The 27,975-nt window shown below is 38.1% G+C and overlaps 1 protein-coding gene across 9 annotated transcripts in view; it reads right to left on the bottom strand.

The window, feature by feature from the left end:
* The window catches only part of Rabgap1 (RAB GTPase activating protein 1), a 130,158-nt gene that overhangs the window by 85,211 nt on the left and 16,972 nt on the right, over positions 1-27,975 (bottom strand). For 7 of the 9 annotated variants that reach the window (NR_156419.1, XM_006497997.4, NM_146121.2 and 4 more), the window contains exons 2-8: positions 18,634-18,833; positions 15,696-15,915; positions 14,427-14,631; positions 12,744-12,918; positions 4,325-4,482; positions 1,034-1,144; positions 632-698 (exon numbers count right to left, since the gene is read on the bottom strand). Coding sequence is in view for 8 of the 9 variants with exons in the window: in XM_006497997.4 (XP_006498060.1) it covers positions 632-698; positions 1,034-1,144; positions 4,325-4,482; positions 12,744-12,918; positions 14,427-14,631; positions 15,696-15,915; positions 18,634-18,783 (1,086 nt within the window). In the remaining variant the exon portion in view is untranslated. The remainder of the gene's footprint in view (positions 1-631; positions 699-1,033; positions 1,145-4,324; positions 4,483-12,743; positions 12,919-14,426; positions 14,632-15,695; positions 15,916-18,633; positions 18,834-27,975) is intronic. The other 2 variants (XM_006497995.4, NM_001362958.1) reach the window with 1 other exon arrangement.

The raw sequence follows: 27,975 nt of genomic DNA, 5'->3' as shown, positions 1-27,975 counted from the left end.
CCACCACGCCCGACTATTTTCATTTTTTATTTTATTTTATTTTATTTTATTTTATTTTATTTTAAATAAGGTCTTGTGTGATTGCCCCTACCTCCCAAGGGATCTTATAGGCTTATGCTACAATTACTCCTACTTGGGTTCTTTTGTTGTTGGTGGTGGTGTTTTGTTTTGATTTTGAGTCAGGGTTTCTCTGTATAGCTCTGGCTGTCCTGGAACTCACTCTGTACAGACCAAGCTAGCCTCAAACTCAGAGATCTGCCTGCCTCTGCGTCCCAAGTGTATGTGCCACTGTGCCTAGTCCCTACGTGTAAAGTAAAGGATCTGACAGTTTGATTCTTACATCAATCCTACCTCATAAGTAGACAAAAAATATTATTCCCACTACACAGGTCAAGACACCAAGGCTGACCTACACATTCAAGGTCAGACTTGTAACTCCCATGTCCCTTTGTGCATTGCTTTGTTGCTTACACAAACACTTTTATATAAGTGTTTATATATAAGACATGTTTTGAGTCTAATGTGATAAGGTAAATCAATAGACAAACAAGATAGAAGTAGTTTATAGATTTCTAATAAAAACCAACCACAACCAAAAGAGCCCACAACAACAACAACAACAAAATCTCACCAAATCCAGCAAGTGCATATCACTGTTTCGGACATCTTTTCCTGGGCTAAGGAGAAGACCAAAGCACCTGTTTAAAAAAAAAAAAAAGAGAGAGAGAGAGAGAACTGACATAAACTTGTAATAAAACTAAGAATATAACTTAAACCAATATTGTCATCATAATCATCTTTACCTGAGCTAAGCAATTTTTTTCTTTTATTATCACATACTAGAGATCAGCAGTAATAACTAAAGATTTATCAGAGTGATTTTGAGAGTAAGAAACACTGCAAAAAGCACAAAATAATTACCAAGAGTCAATATACTCTGTAAGTAAAATTCTAATAAAGTGTATGACTACTCTACTAGACAGATTAAAAAACAAAACTCATATTTACACTAAACATAAAAAAATATGTTTACCTTTCAATGGCAAGTTCTTTGTTAGCTGTTTGCTGCACACAGATAACAATCTTCTTATCAATTCCTTGTCGAAGTTTAAAGCATTGCCTGTCCTTGTCTTTGGGAACAGCACTGTAAGAAGGCCAGCATATTTCATTAATGTTGCTAACAATTATCTTGTCAGATACAGTGGTAACAAAGACCTTAAATTTCTGATTCTTTCCTCTGGTTTACAAGTAATAGCAAGAAAGAAACTAGAACTGAATGTGAATAACAGGATGAAAAAAATGTGACCAATTTCTTATTGCCTAGCCATGACAAGTTACTAATCTTATTGCCTAGCCATGACAAGTTACTAATCTTAGGTAGTGCTGACCTTGTGTTATTAATACTAATGTTGTTATTATTAAAACAAGGAAAGGAGCTAATAAATACCAGCTTAATAAAGATGAAAAAGCCACTTTACAAAATTAATCACCAAATGTACCATCTATTCTCTAGCTCTAGGGGCACTTTTTTCAAAGGTAACAGTGACAGAGGTGACCAGCCATGATGCAGGAACTCTTATCACTGTAAAACACTAACTTAACACCAATGGGACTATTGGTAGATAAAATAATGAGTAGCTGAACACTGTTAAGTATTTATCACTTAGATACTCCCTTGATGTGCTGTGCATTTGTGTTAGTTGCCAATCTAATATTCTCTAATACTTTTATTACAAAGCAAAGAATTCTAGCAAAGGAATCTTCAAATGATAAACATGTTCAAAGAAAAATTTCATACTCCAAACTGTTAAGTATTTCTGGCAAACAGGCCTCATTTTCATCTGTCCTTATGTACCTTAGTCCCTCTCATTTTAAAAAATATTTACTATGTATATAGTGTTCTGCCTGTATGTATGCTTCCATGTCAGAAGAGGGTACCAGGTCTCATTATGGAAGGTTGTGAGCCACCATGTGGCTACTGTAAATTGAACACAGACTTTTGGAGAGGCAGAGGTTTTAAGCCTCAGAGCTGTCTCTCCAGCCCCTAACTTAGTCTTTTATAGTCTAAGGATAGTTAAGTATAAGTAAACATAACTCTCTCAGCAGTTTGAAACAGCAATGAGCTGAGTAAATTACAACTCAGAAGTTGCCTTGGGTTCAACTTCTGAGTTGAACAATACAACTCAGTGCTTGCCAAATATGCCTTGGGTTCAATCTTCAGTGCCAAATAACAATACAAACTCAGTAAAGTCACCTGACGCAGAACTATTTGGTCTGCATTAATTGGAAGCAAAATGGAAAGTGTAACCAGTGGGAATTCACTCTATTGAACATTGGGGGCCAATTTGTACTTCTTGTCCTGTTAGCTATGTTACCTTTACATTTAATCCTCACTGTATACCTTAAAGAAAGATGATCAAGACTTGGGAAGCTGAGGCACAATTCTATCTGGTTGAGTTGCTTGTAACGTTAAATGAGACCAAATCAATTAATCAAGCAGGCAAGTAAACAGCCAGGCAACCAACCTGAACCAATCATTTTGAAAGTTTCTCAGGGGTAAATTTTTACAAGTTGCTTGGTAATAATTATAACAATGTAAGACTGATTTCTTTTTTCTAATAATAAAACTGGCCACCAGGTGGCACTGCAATTCCAAACAGACACTAGTTTCAGACAAAACTAGTCAGCTACTATTTTTTTTACTGGAAAGTGATTTTTAGAGATCATATATTTTCTCATAATTTGATTTTGCCCATGTTATGAGGAAGACATATGTACATATGATTATTAATTATGACCACTCATTTTATGATATGAGCTATATGGGAAAAAATCCAGTCATCTTGCAAACATTTAGACACAAAGGATTTGTGTGTAGCCACTGCATCTTACAAATAAGGGAATTATAGACTGGAGAGGTAAAGGAACTTCAAAATGGCCACACTGTTAAAATTAGCAACAATTAAACAAAAGTTTTAATGTTTATTTCAGGGTCCTTCCTATTATTCAAAGAAATATTTCACTTAAAAAACCAAACCAGCCAGGCATGGCAGCTCAGACCTATACTATCAGCGGCTGGGAAGCTAAGACTGGAGGGCTACTGTGAATCTGTGGCCGGCTGGAGCTTCATTCTGAGGTGATTTTGTTGCTGGTGTTGCTATTGTTTTTTGATCCCCATTGGTTTTTCAGACAAGCTTTCTCTGATTAGCCCTGACTGCCCTGAAGTCACTCTGTAGACCTGGCTGTTAGGCTGGCCTCAAACTCAGCCATCCTCCTGCTTCTGCCTCCCAAGTGTTAGCTTATATTCTGAGTTCTAAGCTACACAATGATTTCCAGTTTCAAAGGATAAATGAGTGAATTAGTAAAATGAAATAATGAGAGATGAACACCAATCGTAGGGTTTTTTTTTTTTTAACTGTATATAGAAGGCTCGACTTGGGACAAAGCCCATTATTTCCCTTTTTATGTGTTTAGACAAACTTTAATGGTAAAACTGGATGTCAAAAAGCTCTTTAAATAAAAATCAGACAACCAAACTAACAAAAAAAGCAAGACAAATTGTGCTGGACAGTTTCATGCCAACTTGACATGAGTTGAAGCTGTATAAGGAAACCTCAGTTAAGACAATGGCTCCATAAAATCTGCTGTAGGCAAGCTTGTAGGATATTTTCTTTAGTGATTTATGGAAAAAGGTACAGTCCATTGTGGGTGGTGTCATCCCAGGGCTGGTAGTCCCGGGTTCTATTTAGAAAGCAGGCTGGGTAAACATGAGGAACAAGCCAGTAAGCAGCACCCTTCCATGGCCTCTGCATCAGCTTCTGCTTTCAGGTTTTGGCCTTGTTTGAGTTCCTGTTTTGACTTCCACCACAGCAATTGTAACCCTAACTAAGATACCAATATCGCTATAAATGTAGTCTACCTAACTTTGGCCACCTTGAGTCCTAATTTTTATCAGCTGTCAGTCAACCATTCTGACTTAAAATAAAAGATAGTCATAAGATGAACTTTTCTAATGCTTTAAACATTAACACTGTAGCCAGGCAGTGGTGGCACATGTCTTTAATCTTAGCATATGGGAGGAAGAGGCAGGTGGATCTCTGTGCGTTCGAGGTCAGACTGGGCTACAAGAAAAACCTGTCTCTAAAAACAAAAAGAAAAAAATTAAAGTAAATCTTTCTTTTCTCCCTTTATTACTGCATAAACGTATTCCCTGTAGAAGTAATCATTTTAAGTATCAAATATATCTAGTCTGACCTAGTTTCTTCTGTACCACAAATAATAGTATACTAAAATTAAGCAAAATAAATAATTTGAGATGGCCTACCTAAAATAACCTTTACCATCATCTTCTTTTATTTCTAAAGACACAGAGAAGGTAAAGATGTCGCTGTCAGGAGTCTGTGGTGCAGCTGTGGCTGAGAGTGGGGTCTGCTTGGCAGAGCGGCGGAAGGCGGTGGCAAAACTGTAAAGTATCCGGCTCACCTATAAGCAGAGATGTCAGGAAATTGGCTGTTATCAGTAAGACAGAAACACTCTCCCTCCAGTGGCCAGTGACTCACAAAAGCATTTGCTGCTAGACTTCTTTTACATGAAACAAGCAAAATCAACTTTTAAGGATACAGTTCAGAACAGCAGTTGTTTTTGTGTCTGGGTGTGTGTGTGTGTGTGTGTGTGTGTGTGTGTGTGTAACAAAAGGGATCACTCTTGAATGCTAGACATGCTCTCTCTCTTAATCTGGGCAATGGTAGAAACTCATGCAGGCTGCCACTGAGGAGGTCTGCACTTTATACAGAGTCCTTTTCGGGTTCAATGAGATAATGCAGCAAGTGAAGGCTTTCTGAGCAAGTCTGGTGACTAGACCTGGATTCCCGAAACTCCATAGGGTAGAAGGAGAGGACCAATGCCAAGTTGTTAACTGAATTGTATACCCCTACTCCCTGTATCATGTACAAAAACATGCAATCATAATAAATATATAAAAATAAATAGGAAGTACTTTATTAGGGTTAGATGTTTACTTACTTGGGAGAAGGTAATCACTTGTCTTTCCCTTAGAGTTTTTTTTTTTTTTTCAGTTAAAATTACCTAATTTGTTAGATTTCTAAATTAAAACCATCAAAGAGGGATTTTTTAAAAAAAATAACAGAAATAGTTAATATTAGAAACCTAAACCTGGAGAAAGGTTGACTCCCAGGTGCTCTAAAATGCCTAGGATAACAGGTGAAGAGACCACAACATCTGTCCCAATACCCAGAGTAACTGGTCCCACAGGATCCAGGGACATAGGAACCCTAGTCAGCCCAGTGGCACGGGTTCCTTCTGGTCTGAACCTGCACCTGGAGCAGACCTGGGGTACTGGCTCTGCACCCACTCTTACAACACCCAGAGGGACCCAACTCCCAGGTGCTCTGAAATGCCCCAGATCACAGAATCAGGAGGAAGCTAGACTTTGAACAAAACCATCCAGAATCTAAAGATGGAAATACAAACAATAAAGAAATCACAAAGGGATACAAGCTTGGAGACAGAAAACCTAGGAAAGAGATTAGGAGTCATAGACATAAACATCACCAACAGAATACAAGAGATGGAAGAGAGAATCTCAGGTGCAGAAGATACCATAGAAAACAGTGACACAACAATCAAAGAAAATACAAAATGCAAAAAACTCCTAACCCAAAACATCCAGGAAATCCAGGAAACAATGAGAAGACCAAACCTAAAGATAATAAGAAGAGAATGAAAATTCCCAACATAAAGGGCCAGTAAATATCTTCAACAAAATTATAGAAGAAAACTTCCCTAACCTAAAGAAAGAGATGCCCATGAACATACAAGAAGCCTAAAGAACTCCAAATAGACTGGACCAGAAAAGAAATTCCTCCCGATACATAATAATCAGAACAACAAATGCACAAAACAAAAAAAGAATATTAAAAGCAATAAGGGGAAAATGTTAAGTACCATATAAAGGCAGACCTATCAGAATTACACCAGACTTCTCACCAGACTCTGAAACCCAGAAAATCCTGGACAGATGTCATACAGACCCTAAGAGAACACAAATGCCAGCCCAGGCTACTATACCCAGTGAAACTCTCAATTACCATAGATGGAGAAACTAAGATATTACATGACAAACCCAAATTTACAGAATATCTTTCCACAAATCCAGCGCTACAAAGGATAATAGGTAGAAAACTCCAACATAAGGAGGGAAATTACTCCCTAGAAAAAGCAAGAAGTAATCTTCTTTCAAAAAGCCCCAAAGATAATAGCCACACAAACATAATTCTACCTCTAACAACGAAAAGAGCAGAAAGGAACAATCATTTTCCTTACTATCTCTTAACATCAACAGACTCCATTCTCCCAATAAAAAGACATAGACTTTTAAGTCAGATCTGGTATTGGGTGAGGAAAAATGACTGAAGCCCTGAGGGCCAGAAGAAAGAATTGAAGCAGGCAACCTCAGGAAATAGGAGGTTGGGGGGACCCTCCAGAATGCACCAGAGACCTGGGAGGTAAGAGACTCTCAGTAATCAAAGGGAGGGACCTTAGATGAAATGTCCAACAGTAAGGAGAGGGAACTTATAGAGCCTACCTCCAGCAGAAAGACAGGACATCAAGTGAGGGATGGGGTTGTCATCCCATAGTCACATCTCTGACCAATAATTGTTCCTGTCTAAAAAATTTACAGGGATGGAAATAGAGAAGAGCCTGAGGAAGGGAAGGTTCAGCAACAGGCCCAAAGTGAGATCCACCTCAAAGGGGAGGTGGTGGTGGTGTCTTAAGGCCTGACACTATTACTGAGGCTATGGAGCGCTCACAAAAAGGGATCTACCATGACTGCACTCTGAAAGACCAAAAAAGCAGCTGAAAGAGTCATGCAGATATTTGCACCCAACCAAAGACAGAAGCAGCTGACTCCTGTTGTTGTGGCTGAAAGAGCTGAGGAAAGGGCAATCTATAAGAGGACCAGCAGTCTCAATTAATCTGGAACCCTGAGATCTCTCAAATACTGGACCACCAAACAAACAGCATACACCAGCTGATAGGAGGCCCCCAACACACATACAGTAGAGGACTTCTGGGTCTGTGTTCATTTAGAGATGATGCACCTAACCCTCAAAGAGACTGGAGGCCCCAGGAAGTTTAGAGGTCATGTGGAGTGGGGGTGGGGGCATTCACATGGAGACAGGGTGGGGTGGGGAAGAGGTGTGGGATGTGGAGCAGTTGGAAGGCAGATGGGGGTGGGGTAGGAAATGGAATATGGAGTGTAGAAAATAAATTAAAAATAATATAAAATTTTAAAAAAGAATAAAGAATGTTACTAATTATAAAAAAAAAAGACATATACTAACAGACTAGATATGTAAAGAGGACCCAGCATTTTGCTGCATGCAGGAAATGCACCTCAGTGACAAAGTCAGACGCTACCTTAGAGTAAAAGGCTAGAAAACAATTTTCCAAGCAAATGGTCCCAAGAAACAAGCTGGAGAGGAAGGAGGGTTAAAAAAAAAAAAAGAAAAGAAACAAAAAAAGAAAAAGTAGCCATTCTAATATTGAATAAAATCGACGTTTAATAAAAAGATAAGGAAGAATACTTCCTTTCTTTGAAGGACTCTTCAAAGGAAAAATCTACCAAGACGAACTCTCAATTCTGGACATCTATGCTACAAATGCAAGGGTACACAAACTCACTTTACTAAAGCGCAAAGCACACATTGCACCTCACACAATAATAGTGGGAGACTTCAACGCCCCACTCTTCTCAATGGACATATCATGGAAACAGAAACTAAACAGAGACACAGTGAAACTAACAAGTTACGAATCAAACGGATTAAAAACATATCTATAGAACATTTCACCCTAAAACAAAAGACTATACCATCTCTGAACCTTATAGTACCTTCTCCAAAATTGACCATCTAATCAGTCACAAAACAGACCTCAACAATCAGTTTGAAATAATCACATGCACCCTATCAGATTGCCACAGACTAAGGCTGGTCTTGTATAACAACAAAAACAACAGAAAGCCCACATATACATGGAAGCTGAACAACACTCTACTCAGTGATAACTTGTTCAAGGAAGAAACAAAGAAATTAAAGGCATTTTAGGATTTAATGAAAATGAAGGCACAACATATCAAAACTTACAGGATACAATGAAAGCAGTGCTAAGAGGAAAACTAATAGCTCTGAGTGCCTCCAAAAACAAACTGTAAAGAGCATACACTAGCAGCTTGACAGCACACCTGAAAGTTCTAGGATAAAAAGAAGCAAATACACCTAAGAGGAGTAGATGGCAGGAAATAATCAAACTCTTAACTGAAATTATCCAAGTAGAAACAATAAGAACTATACAAAGAACCAACAAAACCAGGAACTGGTTCAACAAGATAAGATATAAACCCTTAGTCAGACTAACCAGAGGGCACAGAGACAATATGCTAATTAACAAAATCAGAAATGAAAAGGGAGACATAACCACAGAACCTGAGAAAATTTAAAAAAAAAAAAATCATCAGATCCTACTACAAAGCCTATGCTCAACAAAACTGGAAAATGGATGAAATGGTAAATTTTTCTATACAGATACCAGGTACCAAAGTTAAATCAGGATCACATAAACCATCTAAACAGTCCCATAACCCCAGAAATAGAAGCAGTCATTAAAAGTCTCCCAACCAAAACAAGCCAAGGACCAGATGGGTTTAGTGCAGAATTCTACCAGACCATCAGAGAAGACCTAATACCAATACTCTTCAAACTATTCCACAAAGTAGAAATAGAAGGAACACTATCCAATTTGTTCTATGAAGCCACAGCTAAACCATAAAAGACCCAACACAGAAAGAGAACTTCAGACCAATTTTCCTTATGAATATCAATACAAAAATACTCAATAAAATTCTCACAAACCCAATCCAAGAACACATCAAAACGATCATCCACCATAATCAAGTAGGCTTCATCCCAGGGATGCAGGGATGGTTCAATATACAGAAATCCATCAACGTAATCCACTATATAAACAAATTCAAAGACAAAAACCACATGATCATCTCATTATATGCTGAGAAAGCATTTGACAAAATTCAACACCCCTTCTTGGTAAAAGTCTTGGAAAGATCAGGAATTCAAGGCCCATACTTAACATAGAAAAAGCAATATACAGCAAACCAGTAGCCAACATCAAACTAAATGGAGAGAAAGTTGAAGCAATCCCACTAAAATCAGGGACTAGACAAGGCTGCCTACTCTCTCCCTACCTGTTCAATACAGTACTTGAAGTCCTAGCCAGAGCAATTAGACAACAAAAGAAGATCAAAGGGATACAAATTAAATAGGAAGAGGTCAGAACATCACTATTTGCAGATGATATGATAGTATACTTAAGTTACCTCAAAAATTCCAACAGAGAACTCCTAAACTTGATAAACAACTTCAGCAAAGTGGCTGGATATAAAATTAACTCAAATTAGTAGTCTTCCTCTACTCAAAGGACAAACAGGCTAAGAAAGAAATTAGGGAAAGGACACCTTTCACAATAGTCACAAATAATATAAAATACCTTGGTGTGACTCTAAGCAAGCAAGTGAAAGATCTATATGACAAAAATTTCAAGTCTCTGAAGAAAGAAATCGAAGATCTCAGAAGATGGAAAAATCTCTCATAATAGTGGATCGGCAAGATTAATATAATAAAAATGGCCATCTTACCAAAAGCAATCTACAGATTCAATGTAATCCCCATCAAAATTCCAACTCAATTTTTTTATCCAGTTAAAAAGAACAATTTGCAAATTCATTTGGAATAACAAAAAACCTAGGATAGCGAAAACCATTCTCAAAAATAAAAGAAATTTTGCGCGGATCAGCATCCCTGACCTCAAGATGTACTACAGAGCAATAGCAATAAAAACTGTATGGTATTGGTACAGAGAAAGGCAGGTAGATCAATGGAATAGAATTGAAGACCCAGAAATGAACCCACACAACTATGGTCACTTTATTTTTAACAAAGGAGCTAAAACCATCCAGTAGAAAAAAGCATTTTCAACAAATGGTGTTGGTTCAAGAGGCGGTTATCATGTAGAAAAATGCAGATCAATCCATTCTTATCTGCTTGTACAAAGATCAAGTGTGGAGAGCCGTGCCTTGAGCAATCGCCATTATAAGATGGCGCTGGCCTCCACTGTGCCTAACTAGTAAACAAGCCTTGTACGCAGGTGCGAGAGTGAACTCATGCCTAGACACTGCCCATCTCGGGGCGTAGTAATGGGGTGATGGGCGAGCAACGAATCAGGAGCTGTCACGCCACATCAGGTGCTGAAACGTCACGATGCGGGCTATATAAGCAGCGCCATTTTCTGGGTTCGGGGTCTTCTTGAGAAGTAAGCAATAAAAGCTTTGCCATAGAAGGATCCGGTTGTCCGAGTGAATTCTTGCCGGCGAGAATCAAGTTCAAGTGGATCAAGGACCTCCACATAAAACCAGATACATTGAAACTAATGAAAGTGGGGAAGAGCCTTGAACTCATGGGCACAGGGGGAAATTTCTTGAACAGAACACCAATGGCTAATGCTCTAACATCAACAATAGACAAATAGGACCTCATAAAATCCCAAAGCTTCTGTAAGGCAAAAGACACTGTCAATAGGACAAAACAGTAACCAACAGATTGGGAAAAGATCTTTAACAATCCTATAGCTGATAGAAGGCTAATATCCATTATGTATAAAGAACTCAAGAAGTTAGACTCCAGAGAATCAAATAACCCAATCAAAAAATGGGTTACAGAGCTAAAGAAAGAATCCTCAACTGAGGAATATCGAATGGCTGAGAAGCAGCTAAAGAAACATCCAACATCCTTTAGTCATCAGAGAAATGCAAATCAAAACAACCTTGAGATTTCACCTCACACCCGTCAGAATGGCTAAGATAAAAAACTCAGTGATAGCAGATGCTGGCAAGGATGTAGAAAAAGAGGAACACTCCTCTTTTGCTGATGGAATTGTAAGCAGGTATAGCCACTCTGGAAACCAGTCTGGTGGTTTTTCAGAAAATTGGACATAGTGCAACCTGAGGGTGGCTCTCCACACACAGCTATATCAATCCTGGACATATACACAGAAGATGCTCCAACATATAACAAGGACACATGTTCCACTATGTTCATAGCAGCCTTACTTATAATAGCTAGAAGGTGGAAAGAACCCAGAATTCCTTCAACAGAGTAATGGAAACAGACAATGTGGTACATTTACACAATTGAGTACTACTAAACTATTAAAATAATGACTTCATGAAATTCTTAACACAAATGGTGGAACTAGAATATATCATCCTGAGTGAGGTAACCCAATCACAAGAGAAAACACATGGTTTGCACTCACTGATAAGTGGATATTAGCCCAAAAGTTCAGAACACCCAAGATATTATTCACAGATCACAAGAAGCTCAAAAAGAAGGAAGACCATAGTGTGGATGCTTCAGTCCTTCTTAGAAGGGAGAACAAAATACTCACAGGAGCAAATACAGAGACAAAATGTGAAGCAGAGATGGAAGGAAAGGCCATCCTGAGACTGCCCCACCTGGGGATCCATCCCATATATAGTCACTAAAACTAGCCACTGTTGTGGATGTCAAGAAGTGCTGACAGGAGCCTGATATAGCTGTGTCCTGAGAGGATCTGCTCTGACAAGTATAGAGGTGGATGCTCGCAGCCAACCATTTGATTGTGCACAGGGTCCCCAATGGAGGAGTTAGAGAAAGGACTGAAGGAGCTGAAAGGATTTGCAACCCCATAGGAAAAACAACATTATCAACCAGCCACACCCCCAGAGCTCCCAGGGAGTGAACCACCAACCAAAGAGTACACTTGGAGGGACTCATATGTTACAGAGGATGGCCTTGTCGGGCATCAATGGGAGGAGAGGCACTTTGTCCTGTGAAAGATCGATGCCCCAGTGTAGGAAAATGACAGGGTAGGAAGGTGGGAGTGGGTGGGTGATGGGGGGAGCACCCTCATAGAAGCAGGGGGTTTCAGGAGGAGAAAGCGGAAAAGGGGATAACATTTTAAATGTAAATAAAGAAAATATCCAATAAAAGAAAAAATATATTAGAAAACTAATAAAAAATACTCCCTAAATGCTAGAATTTATGTAAATACACATGTTAATAACCACATGTGGCTCTAACAAGTTTAGGACCTACTAATAACAAAACAACTTGCAAATGTCTCACTGTTTGGATAAGGTTGTGAATCTATTCAACCAACAGACCACACCTACTGCAGCACTGTATGTGCAAGTGCACAAGTGTGCTCACTGGTGTGTATGTACATGGAGGCCAGAAGTTGCAATTGGGTGTCTTCACCTATTTTCTATTTTTTGAGGCAGCGTCTCTTACTGAACCTAGAACCCTCTGTTTAGGCTACAATGGCTGGCCAGCAAGCCCCAGGATCTGCCTATGCTGGGGTTACTGACATGTACCATGACTAGCTTGTTAGTGTGGGTGCTGGGGATGGTTTTCAGGTCCTCATGTTTGTGCAGCAAGCATCTTACTCACTGAACCATCTGCCCGTCTGTGGCACTTGTAGCAACAGAGATAGTGGTGAAATCTCATTTGCATTTCTCTCTTCTGAGGCCTGCCTGGTCTATGAAATCAGTGACAGGACATCCAGAGGTATACAGGGAATCACGTCTCAAAACAAAACAAAACACTTACAGCTTCTTGTATTTCACAGCGAAAGACATGTATCCTGAAGAGCTCTGCGTTGTAGTGACTTTCAGTGAATGCAAAACAGTCACTCTCAGGAGTCCCATCATGTCCTCTGACACAGAAGAGGATTTTGTAGATAGGGTAGTTTGCTATTTCAGTGTTTGTTTGAGGATCTAAAAGTCTATCCAGACAAAAAGGCAAGAGATTAATAATGAGCAACTTGTATTTATAACAGGACTTAATTTATTTTTATTATTTTTATTATGTTATATATATACTATATATTATTATTTGTTATGTTTACATTAGGGTATTTGTCCAGAGAGATGATTATATAAGCTACTTCTAGTATACTAGCCATGTTGATGTTGAATTGTGATACATAATTCATATGTGGATGTTGAGGTTGTATCACATAATTCTATGATACTAAATCTAGACAGTTTTATGTTTGGGACACACATGTAGAAAGGTATAAATATCAGCAAATCTGGTTCTTTTTGTTTGGTTTTGGGTTTTTGTTTTTGTGACAGTTTCTCTGTGCAGTCCTGGCAATCCTGGAAATTAAGCTGTAGACCAGGCTGGCCTCTGCTTTCCAACTACTGGGATTAAGCTGCCACTGCTGGGGCAGCAAATATATAATTCTTATAGCCTACTAACTAAATAAAGACAAGATCAGTACATAAATTAAGACTACCAAAACAGACTAAGACCTTTGCATATGATTATCTTCTTAAAAGAATGTCCTGTTTGTAAAAGTAAAAAAATAACAGTTCATAACAAAGCAGAAAAACTGACAACACATAAAACCTCAAAGGATGCTTGCAAAAGGACATCATTAAATAAAACCTATTCATGTGACAGGTACAATATTCTAGTCTCTCTTCAGACCATTAAAGACAGAAGTATGAAAGGTCAAGAAGACACTTTGTAAATGGCATATTGCAGGGCAAAGCTAACCATGGGGAAAGGTCCTGGCAACACTGTTAAAAGTGGAAGAACCCCAAGGAGCTCTAACTTATGCTGTGAGAGTAAGTGAGAGAATGTAAGACACATTTACCCAAAGAAATTTACTGATTTGCTGTCTTGGAACTTGCCAAGTAGGTTAGGCTGGCGAGCCAGTGAGACCTAGGGATCCATTTGTCCCTGCCTCTCCAGCACTGGGATCATAAGCAAGAGCCAAAATGCTTTGAATTTATATTACCCTGTGAGAACACAGCTATTTCCTCAGCCTGTATAAAGAGTATTGATGAGCCAAGATTTTTGACTGTGTTTATCAATAGGAAAGTAAAATTAAGAGGGTTTTTTTAAAACGCATATTATTTTGTTACTTTTCTGAAACACATTTCCTGTAATTATTTAGCAATTTTGTATTTAATTAGTTGGTAACAATCATCAAACTTAGTTATCTTTATTAGTTTGAATTAGTATAACCAATACTCATTTCCAGGACTTCTCTGGTCTCTGATTTCATTTCTGATTTTAAAATATAAGGGGACCTCTTTCATGGTCACTATAGATCGACTATCTACAAGTCATTTAAATTTATAATATTTCATTGAGGATTGGGATATGGAGAACGAACAAATGAGCATTTTTCATGAGGGTTGCAATTCAAGTAGATAAGTATGGCATATACTATCTACCGTGCTCCCTTGTGCAGCAGCACTTCACAGGGGCCACTCTCACCTCACAGTTCCTTCAGATACATTCGGCACTGAGAGGGTTACATCCAGAGAAATCTGACACTGACTTCTCAAGATGGACATCATCCTCAAGGCTTCCACTTCACTCCGGGGAGCATTTACTGAAGCACAGCCTAAGTAAGTTAGTTTATTGAAAACCACACTATCCTCATCAGCCACTGGTGTAAAAGGACTTGATACTTCAGAATCTGAAAGAAACCAAAAACAATAGTATTGATATGAACAGCAAGTAAACATCTAAAAGAATTATCAGGTTCGAAAATCAAGTGCTAATTAAGACAGTATGTTATATTCCAGGGGGCAAAAACATGTCCATGGGAGCCAAGCAACTCATACTAGATGGAACTCTAATACCAAGATTTTTACAAATTGATGTTAATTCCAAACTGAAAATGTGACCTGAGAGTCATATCTGATTCCTGATTAATACCATCTCCTCACTTGTTTTTGATTTTATAACTTACATTTAAACCAAATATATGTGTAGTATCCAAGTATTCTGAAAATGCTGATGTCTTCTGGTTGCAGCTACAATGTTTCCAATACACAGCTAGCTTCTTCATTACATCCTTTAACACTCTGCTTCCAAGTTAATAAACTGTTCTTGCAGATGAGCTTTCCTAACTGTTCAGGCCTTCTGCTCTGTACCTCCCACTTCCACCTTGCATTCTGAGAGGTTATGCCTGGAGCAAACATTTATTTTCTAACACCGTAATCAAAATTCTTCTTTCCTGGAAAATTTTGGTTGTTTCTGATTTTCTGAAACAAGGTTTTATAGTAATGTCTGGATTTGAACTCATCAGATTTCCATTTCCTGGAAGACTCTTTAAGCCACCTGAAAAAAGGATAGACTTCCTTCTCAGTATACTGTAACTACTGTTTTTAATTCTTTGTTGTAACAGAAATACAGTTAAAGGAGAAATCAGAATGTCATATACATCTGACAACATCTCAAATCTAGAATATGGAGCTTTAGAGAACTTATGATGGTTTTCATTCTGTTCTTGAATCTAGTACAGAAGACACAAGTATTCAAAACAATAATCTTAAGCTGGGCGTGGTGGCGCATGCCTTTAATCCCAGCACCAGGGAGGCAGAGGCAGGCGGATTTCTGAGTACGAGGCCAGCCTGGTCTACAGAGTGAGTTCCAGGACAGCCATGGCTATATAGAGAAACTCTGTCTTTAAAAAAAACAAAAGACAAACAAAAAAACAATAACATCAGATTACACAAGCAAGATAGTAATCCTAACCTCCTTGTCCAGGTTTCACTGGCAGGCTCATCTCTGGTTTCGGAAGCCCTACCAGAGGCACAGGATTAATGGTGGATGAAGCTGAGAGTTGATTAGAAAGAGGCCCATCTCCTTCACCATCCAGTTGTGACCTTTCCCCTGGCTGGTCGTCCATGGGAGGATCCATCAGCACATCTGCTAGCTCTTTCTGAAGCTGCTGCTCACTTCCATTTCCTACAATCTAAGCACAAATACATGCAATCAGTAAAATGAGAGGCCAGCACTAATTTAAGTGGGTCCATGTTCTAAAGCAAAGTATCACCATTTCTTTTATTATAAGGATATCTTTAAATTGTTGTAAATGGATGATCTGTAACAAATAAAGGCTGTAGTTGTTGTTTTACGTAAAAAGTATACAATGAATCTAAAAATAATGTTCAGAAATAGGTAACATAGCAACATTAACATTGTCTGTTTAATAGCTTTACTTAAGGAAATGTTCTTCCTTTTAAAAGTTGAAAGAAATGTCAACTACAGTAAAATTTTACATATATTTTATGACTACTCCAATAAATAAATCTCCTTTATTTCTGTGGAAGACTTATTTGATACAAATGGGTCTTCAAAGTGCTGAGACACATGAGTAAATGTGTCTGACAATGTAGGACAGTCAGTCCTGAGAAATAAAAGTACTGTATTGGAATACTTACTTTATCTTTTTCTGTTTTTTGTTTCTTTTGTTTTTTACTAAGTTATATCATGGGCTGTAATAGTTTATCATTAGTTGCTCATAAAAGAAAGTGAACAAATGCAAGACTGCTCAGTGTTGAAAAACAAGCAACAGGTAACAAAACCAAGTATTGGTACTAATTACAAAATACAAAGATAATAATAATAATCAATATAGAAAAAAGTTAAGGGTTGGCGAGATGGCTCAGTGGTTAAGAGCACTGACTGCTCTTCCGAAGGCTCTGAGTTCAAATCCCAGCAACCACATGGTGGCTCACAACCACCTGAAATGAGATCTGACGCCCTCTTCTGGAGTATCTGAGGACAGTTACAGTGTACTTACATATAATAAATAAATAAATCTTTAAAAAAAAAAAAAAAAAGAAAAAGAAAAAAGTTAAAAGAGCAAGCTACATTAGAGGACATTCTGAAGACTAAAATCACCAAACATTTATGCTTATTATTCACTTTTTAGTTCTGAAATTTTCAGCCAGCTCTTTATTTCCTTATGGCTAGTTTGGACAAAAGAGGTCAGCAGAGTTCCTGAAATTAAAGCTACAGACAGCTGTGAGTCACTCCGTCGGTGCTGGGAATCTAACCTGGGTCCTTTGAAAGAGTAGCCAGTGCTCTTACCTGCTAATCCATCTTTCCAGCAGCCCCCTTACTGATATTATCTGTAGTAGTTGATGTCACTGCTAAGCATACATCTGTTCTGTAAGCATGATACTATTTAATATGCTGGTCATAGCAGAAAAGACTACTTTGAAAAACTTCATTTGTTTTGTTTTGTTTTGTCTGTGTAGCTCTGGCTGTCCTGGAAGCACTGCACATTAGATTCAATGGTCATTGACTAGAAGTTTCTGTTGTCTGCTTTTTTTCTTCTCAGTGTATGGATAATAATGTCTCACTTGTTTTTCTGTTTTGGGGGTTTTGTTTGGTTGAATTAGACACTGTAGCCAAGATATATGACTAAAGACCCTGATAAGCCCCCCTCAAGGCTTCTTATTGTTTACATTTGTTGACAGTGAAGACACTGAGAGCTGTTTTATGGCTCTCCAGTTGCCTAAGGACAAACTCTGAGTCAGTGCTCTGGAACAGTGGGGACAATGACCCTGCTGAACCCCATTTTCTTTCTAGCTTATTACTTTTTCCCATGCAGTATGTTTTAATACCATTCCTCCATTCCTCCCTGGCCATCTTCTTGATTATGCTATAGAGAGCAGATATAACTTTTTTCTCTCAGTCAGGTAAGAGAAAGAACAAGATGGGGATGCTTAAAGTAAGAGATTCTTACAGTTTCATGATTAAGACTTTTCATTTGCTGCATTTCTTTTCAAAGTTCTCCAAAGACTTTAATGCTCTTTTTTATTTTTGTTTTAATAATTGTCACCAGTGCTTCTGGGGAGTAGGTCATGCTGTTATGATGGAAGCTGCTCTCAGCAAGTTAGCTTTTTAAAATGTAAATTAGATCATGTTCCCATTCAAAACTTCCAAAATTTCTCCTTACATTTAGAACAAAGTTCAAGTTTGCCATCAAGCTCCAATAGAACCAAACATGCAAGAAGCTTGCAGGCCCTCAGATCATACATGATGTTCCATGTTACTCTGCTGGAGACTCTGCTGCTGCCTTTGGAAAGCTTCCGGTCTTGTACAGTTTTCTTCTTTTCATTTGGAACTCACCATAAATATCATCCCCCGCCCTTCCTTCCTGTTCTCTCCTTTGTTACCACTCCCCCTCCCCTGAATGCTCGAACTCATGCTTCCACATGTTCCCGCTCTCTCTCTCTCTCTCTCTCTCTCTCTCTCTCTCTCTCTCTCTCTCTCTCCCCTTCTCCTACCCTCTCCTTCTCTCTCTCTTCCCCCCCCCCCTCCCCAAACAGGGTTTCTCTGTGTAACAGCCTTGACTACCATAGAAATCACTTTGTAGACCAGGCTGTCCTCAAACAAGAGATCTGCCTGCTTCTGCCTCCTGAGTACTGGGAAAAGGGAGCAATCCTAAAGTTTAAAAAGTTTATACCATAAGAGTTTTGGTAGGAGCTTTAAAAAATTTAAGAAGCTAATCAAAATAAAAATCCTTAAAATAAGAGTAACTCATTAAGTATATGCAAAACTCAACACCATTGAAAAGTATATCTATCAATCCTGTGTTCTCCGTAGCTTACTCTTTTATTTATTAGCTCCAAGTTGTGCACAGGGTTTAGCAAGGCACACTTTGGCTGTCAAACTTTACCTTGAGTCCCGTCTTCTCATCATCACTCCCATTATTTGTAGATGGTGTCTCATCTCCTTGCCTGGAAACCAAGACAAAATCTTCACTATTAAGAGTAGACACTGAGTCTGATGAGACACTGATTTTTCCAACAGAGGCCTTGTCATCCATAACTCAAGAATGAGGCTCAACTCATGAATGGTTAAATATTTTTTTAATGCCTGAAAAACAAAAACCATAAAGATTCATATAAAATGTCTGCCATATATTTAGTTATGCTCTATTCTTTAAAAAAAAAAGCTTTTCATTCATTCTGATAAGGATATTCTGTGCTATGTAGGTCAAGATATTTCAGATTCCATATAATTAAAACACTCCTCTTACAATAACACCACCTACTTATAGGGCTGCCTTTGGCACATATTGCAACTCAGGTCTTGGCTTACAGAAGCAAAGATGAACTCAACAGTATTCTGGACTTTAATTTGTATTGCTTTACACATAAATGAAGTTAAAACACTTGGTTATTGTGAAAGTGTAATAACTACGGTTCCCTAGCATTATTAATACTAAAATTTAAAATACTAGGATGGTATAGCAAACTGTATTTCACATTAATATATAAGAGATAAATTCAAGACAGAGAAAGCAGAAACTCTACAACTGGGAAATATACATTAAAACTTGAACCTTCCTCTATCTTAATTTCTTAGGACTCGAATCAATAAAAACATTATAAAAAGAAATAGGTACAGTTCTATGTTCAACAACATCAATAAAGCTAAGTGTTTAACCTTTCCAACTTAAGTGTTCGTTTACACTTTGGAATTTTTTAAGATTATCATTTTATTTGTGTATATATACATGTGTATAGACCAGAGGGCTTCAGATCCCCTGGAACTGAAGTTAATGATGATGGTTGTAAGCTAACCTGTGTACACTGAGAACTGATCCTCTCCAAGACCAATAAGTGCTCTTAACCACTGAGCCATCGCTCCAACCTGTGCTTTAAATTTTTAATTGAATATATACAAAGCACACATCATATGCCAAATACTATTTGCTCTTCTAAGGTTTAACCTATCATCTAGAATTGCACCATTTCTAAGTATTAAGCAGAAAAACACACACAAAAATCATCAATAATATTGAACATAAGAAAATAGCAACCCCAAGGAAAATCATTTAACCAGCTAATGGCACAGATAAGGAGGATAAACTCTATTCTGGACATTCTGTTGTCTTTTAGTTATTCTTCTCCTGCTTAAAGATTAAAGAGTCAGAACTGAACAATGTTGGCTCATGCCTTTAATCCTAGCACCAGAAGGCAAAGGCAGGTGGATCTCTGTGACTTCAAGGTCAGCCTGGTCTGCAAAGTGAGTTCTAGGACAGTAAAAGCTACATGTAGAAACCTCATTTTGAAAAACAGAACAAAATGAGAGAAAGACAGAAAGACAGACAGACAGACAGACAGACAGACAGAAAGAAGGACTAGACAGTCTGGAGGTGAAAACAGGCAGATCTTTCTGTGTTCCAGGACTGCCTGGTCTATGTAGCTATGAATTCTAGGCCAAACAGAGCTGCACTGGTAGACTCTGTTACAATAAAATAAACAAAATATATTTACAAGACCATATATAACTTTATAGCGAGGAAGGGTACAGTGATGTTCACTCATAATCCTAATAGGATGATGAGACAGGAGGACTGTGTATGTCTGAGGTCAGACTTGGGCATATAGTAAGTCCTTGTTACAAAAATGATCAAATGAGGGCGAAGAACATAGTTCAACAGTGGAGAGCACTGTCCGTTCCTACAGAAGACTCAGGTTCTCTTCCTAGCATACACATGGTAATTCATAACATCTATAATTCCTGTTCCAGGGGGCCACATGTCTTCTATCCTCTGTGGGTACCAGGCCCATATGTGGTGTATATACATAATATAGGCAGACAAAATACTCAAAAACATAAACCAAAAATTTTATAAATTAACACACACATACACACACACACACCCTCAAAGAATACATTGTTCAAGACTGAAAATTATCCAGCACTCAGGAGGCAGAGGCAAGCAGATCTCTAAGTTTGAGGCCAGCCTGGTCTACAGTGCAAGTTTCAGGACAGCCAGGGCCATACAGAAATTGACAAGTATAAAAATAGTCTTCTGAAAACCCAAAAGAAAAATGTCTTCATCCATCCACTGAATGGATACAAATTAAATATCTGGTAAAGGGAATGTTAGGAAAATAAATCAAAACTTTAGCAGAGAGACAAATTTATACAGTCTAATAGATGCAGATTTAGGGTACCAAACTAAAAGACATGTTGGGTAAATATTAACTTAGAGCTTTGCTGGGAATACAGACTTCAGTACCTTTAGGATTTGACTTAGTAACTCACCCTACAGTGGCTTCCTCCTTCTGTACATGATCAGCTCCATGTTTCTGTACAGTAGATGTTTAAATGTTTATTAAACAATTAGGATAAACAGTTTAGCCTGTTCCCTCTACTTTCAGTAGTTTCTCAGCTGACTTGCTCATTTTTACTTGAGTCAAAGGCATTGTTTCCCCTGTGATGTTCTCATTGCAGTCAAGATTTTTTTTTAATTTATTTATTTATTATATGTAAGTACACTGTAGCTGTCTTCAGACATCCCAGAAGAGGGCTTCAGATCTCATTACAAATGGTTGTCAGCCACCATGTGGTTACTGGGATTTGAACTCAGGACCTTTGGAAGAGCACTCAGTGCTCTTAACCTCTGAGCCATCTCTCCAGCCCCAAGATTTTTTTAAAAAAAGATTTTATTTATTATTTTACTTATTATTATATGTAAGAACACTATAGCTGTCTTCAGACACACCAGAGGAGGGCATCAGATCTCATTATGGATGGCTATGAGCCATCACGTGGTTGCTGGGATTTGAATTCAGGACCTTCGGAAGAGCAGTCAGTGCTCTTAACCGCCAAGCCATCTCTCCAGCCCCGCAGTCAAGATTTTTGTTATAACATTATGCTGCTTTTTAATGTTGTGGTGAATGTACTCAAATTTAATCTTCACACTGCTATTTTACAGATAACAAAATTAATCGTGGGTGAGGTGGTGTGTCTTGGTCAAAGTACTGCAACTGACAGAAACCAAGACAAAAACTGTATTGTTATCTATAGGTCCTAAAGCAGAGACAAACATGCCTGTTTAATATCTAATGTCTCAGTACTGAGAAGTCTCTTTTAGAGCTTGTATTTTAAATTAGTTTTCATGCTGAATTAGTCTACAGTCTATTTTAAATTGAAGCTAATAGTGCAACAATAGCAGAAGGCCTAAGAAAACTGTCTAAAACTGTCATTCAGTGGGAATGTGGTTTATTGAAACACTACACAGGAAGTAGACTCCTTCTCTCCAGTCTCCATTGATAGGTAAGAGCCCTTCCCAGCATCCACCTTGAAGAGGCCCCACAGAAAGTGCTATATATTTCTGTCAATACTCTAGAGACTTTACAGCCTTTGTCTTAAGACACTGTGGACTAATGTTTTATTTTCAGATTTTATTTTCACCAGTTACGAGACACCGCTCCACTATTTAATACATTTTATCCTCTTGCCTTTAAATACCATGTAAACTGAAACCTAAGCTTCTTTTTGTATTTCATGAATGGCTGTTATCTTTAGATCCTAGAATAATGTAGATGTTTAAATGTTTATTAAACAAGTAGGATAAACATCAGATAAAGATAGGAAAGACATGGGTACCCAGTGAGAAGGTAATACTATTTAAATTTTATTTGGGGAGATGTAAACAGGAATGGAGACCGGTCTTGTTATATTACCCAGGTTTGCCTCAAACCTATGACTTCCTGAATGCTGTCCTTATCTACGACAGTAAAGCTTGCGATTTTAAGCTAGGAAAAACCCAAATTAGAATACTAGACCTAGGGTTGGGGTTATAGCTTAGTGGAACATCACTTGCATAGCATGTGAGAGGTACAGAGTTTGATCCTCCAGCACGAAAACAAACAATTAAAAAAACCTTACTACACATCAGTTGTACTATGTACACTGGTTATACTACTCCTTAATTATTCAGTCTAGTTATACAGTTTCTGTAAGAGAAAATGATACGATATCTATCTCACAGAGCTACTGTATATTGACTAAGGGCTTTATGTGGATATATATACAAAAAACTTAATACACGCACAATATTATATGCACTCAAATACTAAGTAAGGCTTTTTAAAATTCAAAAATATATTAGCTAAAAAATTAAACAATCTAATTTAGACAGCATATTACTAAAACAAAACATACAGACTTCTTTTTTTTTTTTTAAAAGATTTATTAATATATGTAAGTACACTGTAGCTAGCTGTCTTCAGACACACCAGAAGAGGGAGTCAGATCTTGTTACGGATGGTTGTGAGCCACCATGTGGTTGCTGGGATTTGAACTCTGGACCTTCAGAAGAGCAGTCGGGTGCTCTTACCCACTGAGCCATCTCACCAGCCCCACATACAGACTTCTTAATTGCACATTTGTTGATGGTTGGTCTGTCGCTGTGTGTTGTAATGTTAAATACTGGCCCTGGTCACCTCAGGAATGAGAGAATCCCCACTTACATCAAGTAATGCTATGACCTTGCTCTTTAATTTAAAATTATTGGTTGAATAAAGATACTGACAGCCTATAACTGGATAGAAAAGAGGTAGGTGGGGTTTCAGTTCCTGGACTTGGGGTCTGAGAGGGACCTGAGAAGACAGGAGGAAATGCAGAGGTGGAGAGAAGGTGAGGTAGAAACCCTCATCTGAGATTATGTATTTACTGTAACACACACTGTAATTTATCTTAATCTAAATAAATATAAAGGAATACTTGGAAGAGAAAATCTTGTTTTTTTTACAGTGCAACAATACATCCTAGTTACAGAAAAAACAATGTCAGGACTTTGGGGGAGGGAACAGTAACAGTGTCCTATGTTGCTCAGGATGGTCACTAACTCACTTTGTAGCAGAGAATAACTATGACACCCCTAGGATTACAGGTGATGCCTCACTGGGTTTATAAAGTGTTATGGATCAAATCCCAAACTGCATGCATGATGCACATGCAAGTTAAGAATAGTACTACAGCCCCAGGCCTCCCATCTTTATGTAATATATATGACATGAACAGTATGTCATGGTGTTTGGTAGACACTAAGAGAGATTGTTTTCTTTCACAAGAGTGATAAGCTTCAAACATGTTACCAAGAGCCCCGTGTTGGTAAGCAGAACTCTGGGATATTTCCTTTTCTACATATCTTAATAAAATCAGGCTGGGCATGGTGGTACATGTCTTTAATCCCAGTACTGGGAAGGTAGAGGCAGTTGGATTTTTCTGAGTGCAAAGACAAATCTTGTCTACATACATAGTGAGCTTTAGGCCAGTCAGCTTATATACATAGTGAGACTATTTCAAAACAAACCCAAAAAGCCAAAAAAGAAAATAAGTAAAAATAAACTCAACTAAGGTAGAAGTCTTCACTTATGCATCCTTCTACATATTTCAAAGTCCAATGGTGTTATATTTTTCATATCATCTAACCTTTCGTTACTTTTTTTTTTTCCCCAGACAGGCCTTTCGTTACTTTTATCCTACTAATACATGAAAGACCACTGGAGATTTTGATTGAAATAGTCTCAGCTAGGCCAGGCCAGGCGATGAATGGTGGTTCATGCCAGTAATCCCAGCACTTAGAAAGCTGAGGCAGGGTTATTAAAAGTTCAAATTTAGCAGGGAATGTAGGACTCTCTATTATAAAATTTTAAAAAGAAGAAAGGTAGGAAGGAAGGAAGGTGTCTATGCACTCAAGAGTTTAAAATAGCTGGGTATGGTGGCGCACACCTTTAATCCCAGCATTTGGGAGGCAGAGGCAGGCGGATTTCTGAGTTCGAGGCCAGCCTGGTCTACAAAGTGAGTTCCAGGACAGTCAGGGCTATACAGAGAAACCCTGTCTCGAAAACCCAAAAAAAAAAAAAAAAAAAAAAGAAAAAAAAAGTTTGAAATACAACACTGTTAAGTTCACAGAAAGCCTGGGCTACATCATGACTCTTCGCTTTAAATAAACAAATAAAATGAGAGGGGAACAACATCAAATCTCTTTATAAACTTTTTGCCCAGATTCAATGCTATGTGACATTAAATGACAATTTTATGTTCAACTTTGACTTCTACAAAAAAACACAGAAAACAATGCACCTGAGGGGCAGTGAGATGGCTTGGTGGGTAAAAGCATTTGACACTAAGCCTAGTTACCTGAGTTCTATTCCCAAAACCAGTGGAAGAAAATAACCAACTCCCAGGAGTCATCCCTCTGACTTCTACATACATCGTGGTTCCCTCCACACACAAAGGAAATGATTTTTTTTTTTTTTTTGAGTTTTTTGAGACAGGGTTTCTCTGTGTATCCCTGGCTGTCTTGGAACTCACTCTGTAGACCAGGCTGGCCTCGAACACAGAAATCCGCCTGCCTCTGCCTCCCAAGTGCTGGGATTAAAGGCATGGGCCATCAAATGATTTTTGAATGTATCTAAGGCTTGCTGAATGAAGACTTTCATTCTCATTCTCTTATAGAGTCCATTAATGTGTTTCGAAATGGAAAGCAGTACTCACAATAGAAATTACTGATACTTTTTTGATACAAATTAAATTTTTGTATTGTCTCTAGTTTCTAAAATTAATCTTATCCATTAACAGTGAGTTTACTTGTGGCCAGGCATGGTGGTACAGGCCTTTAATGTCAGCACTTGGGAGGTAGAGGCAAGTGGATAGTTTGAGGCCAGCCTGGTCTACATAATGAGTTCCAGGACAGCTATGGTAATACATATGGCTACATAGTAAGACCTTGTCATCCAAACCAACCAAACCCTGACTTCCTAGGTAGGTATGATGGCTCATATAATAGACCCAGTTATTCAGAAGGCTTAGGCAGAAGAGTACCTGACTACAGGGTTTGAACTAACATGAATAACATGTCATGATCCCAACTCCCCAAACAAGAAATAACAAAAACTAAAAAGCAACACTTCCAAATATTTTTCCTTTTCACTCTCATTAAATTTCCACTTTTAAAAACTATCCACCGATGCCAGGAATTGTGCTCATGCCTTTAATCCCAGCATTTGGAAGGCAGAAGCAATCAGATCTCTGAGTTTGAAGTCAACCTGGTCTACAACCTGGGCTACACAGAGAAACCCTGTCTTGAAAAAAAAACAAACCAACCAAACAAAAACTATCCACAGACACAGGAGAGATGGATGGCTCAGAGGTTAAGAGAACTTTCCTAGGTTCAGTTCTGAGCACTCATATGGTTGCCAACACCCATCTGTAACATCTAGTGGAAATCTGATAGCATATTATATTATACTATATCCTATGGATCTATTGGCCTCCATGGTACCAGACACTAGCAAGGTGCATAGACATACATTTAGGCAAAACAACCACATACATATCTAATAACAATAATTCTTAAAAAATAAAACAAAAACAAAACTAACCCCACAATGCGCTGGGTAGTGGTGGTACACACCTTTAATTTCAGCACCCAGGATGCAGAGGCAGGCAGATCTCTGAATTTGAGGCCAGCCAGGTCTACAGACATTAAGGGCTACACAGAGAAACCCTGTCTTGAACAAAAGCAAGCAACTAACCAAAAACCAAACCAAACCAACCAACCAAAAAAGCAATAGTAAAATTTTAAAACCCAAAGTAAATAAAAATGACCATTTTCTTATTCTGAAACTATCACTTTAGCTTTGGTTCCTACCTGCCTACCATTGCATATTTAGGTTGCTTTCTTTCTGACTGTACTAGACACTCCACCCTCTCCCTATTACCTTTGCTATCTCATTACACACTAATACTACCATAGACCTATCTTTTCTCTGAGTTCCACATAAGCACCTGTGTTGCAGATTCTTTTTTATTCACTATCAAGTGTCTGATACCCTTCCTCTAGCCTTCAAAAAAGTCTCTCTCTTTAGAGCACTGGTTCAACGTTCCTAATGCTGTGACCCTTTAATATAGTTCTTCATGTTATACTGACCACAACCATAAAATTATTTTCATTGCTACTTCATAATTGTAATTTTGCTACTGTTATAAATCATAATGGAAATATATAAACATGTTTTCAGATGGTCTTAGATGACATGACCCCTCTGAAAGAATTGTTTAACCCCCAAAAGGGGTCTTGACCCACAGGTTGAGAACCACTGTTCTAGACTCTCTTAGTTGTTAATTCCTTAGTTACAGAATTTCTAAATATTACATATGACCCTATAGCTAATCCTTTTCCACCTTCCTCAAAATCCCTGCTAACTCCTGAATGAAAATAGAATGAGGTATGGTGAGATGATTCAGGGGATAAAGGTACTTACTGCCTTACCTGAGTACTTGTGTTGATCTCAGGAACCTAATTGATGGGAGAAGAGAACAGATCCTAAAAACTAGTCCTCTGACCACCCCCATGCACGCATAAAATAAGTAAAATAAGATAGATAGACAGACCGACTGACCGACTGATAGATCAGAGTTGGCTGGAGACATGGCTCAGTAGTTACGAATACTGAAGCTATTCCAGAGGGATTCTGGTTCCCATCACTCACATGATAGCTTACAACCATCTTTAACTCCAGTTCCAGGGGATCTGATGCCCTCTTGTGGCCTCTACAGGCATGCAGCATGTACATGATAGACATGCATGCAAACAGAACACCAATACACACAAAATAAAATAATGGCTTCTCCTTTGGCATGTTTAATTGTAGTGTTTAACAGACACCCTTACAGTTTAAGATTACACTTTAACAAATTCTCTAATGAAAACAAAATAAAAAATAAAATGGGCCTGGAGAGGTAGCTCAACTGTTACAAACACTAGCTGCTCCCAGCACCAACCTGATAATTCACAACTGTCTGTAACTCCAGTTTTAGAGGATCTGATACCCTCCTTCTAGCTTAGACGGTGTGTATGTGGCACACGGGCATACATGAAGGCAAAACACTCACACACATGAAAATTATTTTAAAAATTAAAAAAATTTAAATAGAAAAGAAAAATAAATGAAACCCAATTTCTTTGAATCACTTAGTCTTCAAAGTCTTGAGCCCAGCTATCATTTTAATCTTACTACACAATCAAATCATACCACACAATCTTCAAAATAAGTCTGCTAACTTTTAGGCTCTTAAGTCTTTGAACACGGATGTTCCTAAGTGAGAAATGTGTTTCTATTTCCCCAGTGAGCTTTTTCCCCTCTAATAAAATTTAATCACCTAGTTAAGAAGTCAGTCCTCCCATTCTCCTTCTGAAATGTTCATT

Source organism: Mus musculus, chromosome 2 (assembly GCF_000001635.26).
Source record: "Mus musculus strain C57BL/6J chromosome 2, GRCm38.p6 C57BL/6J".
Lineage (NCBI taxonomy): Eukaryota > Metazoa > Chordata > Mammalia > Rodentia > Muridae > Mus > Mus musculus.
Note: the sequence above shows the minus strand (reverse complement) of the source record. Positions and strands in the feature narration are given on the sequence as shown.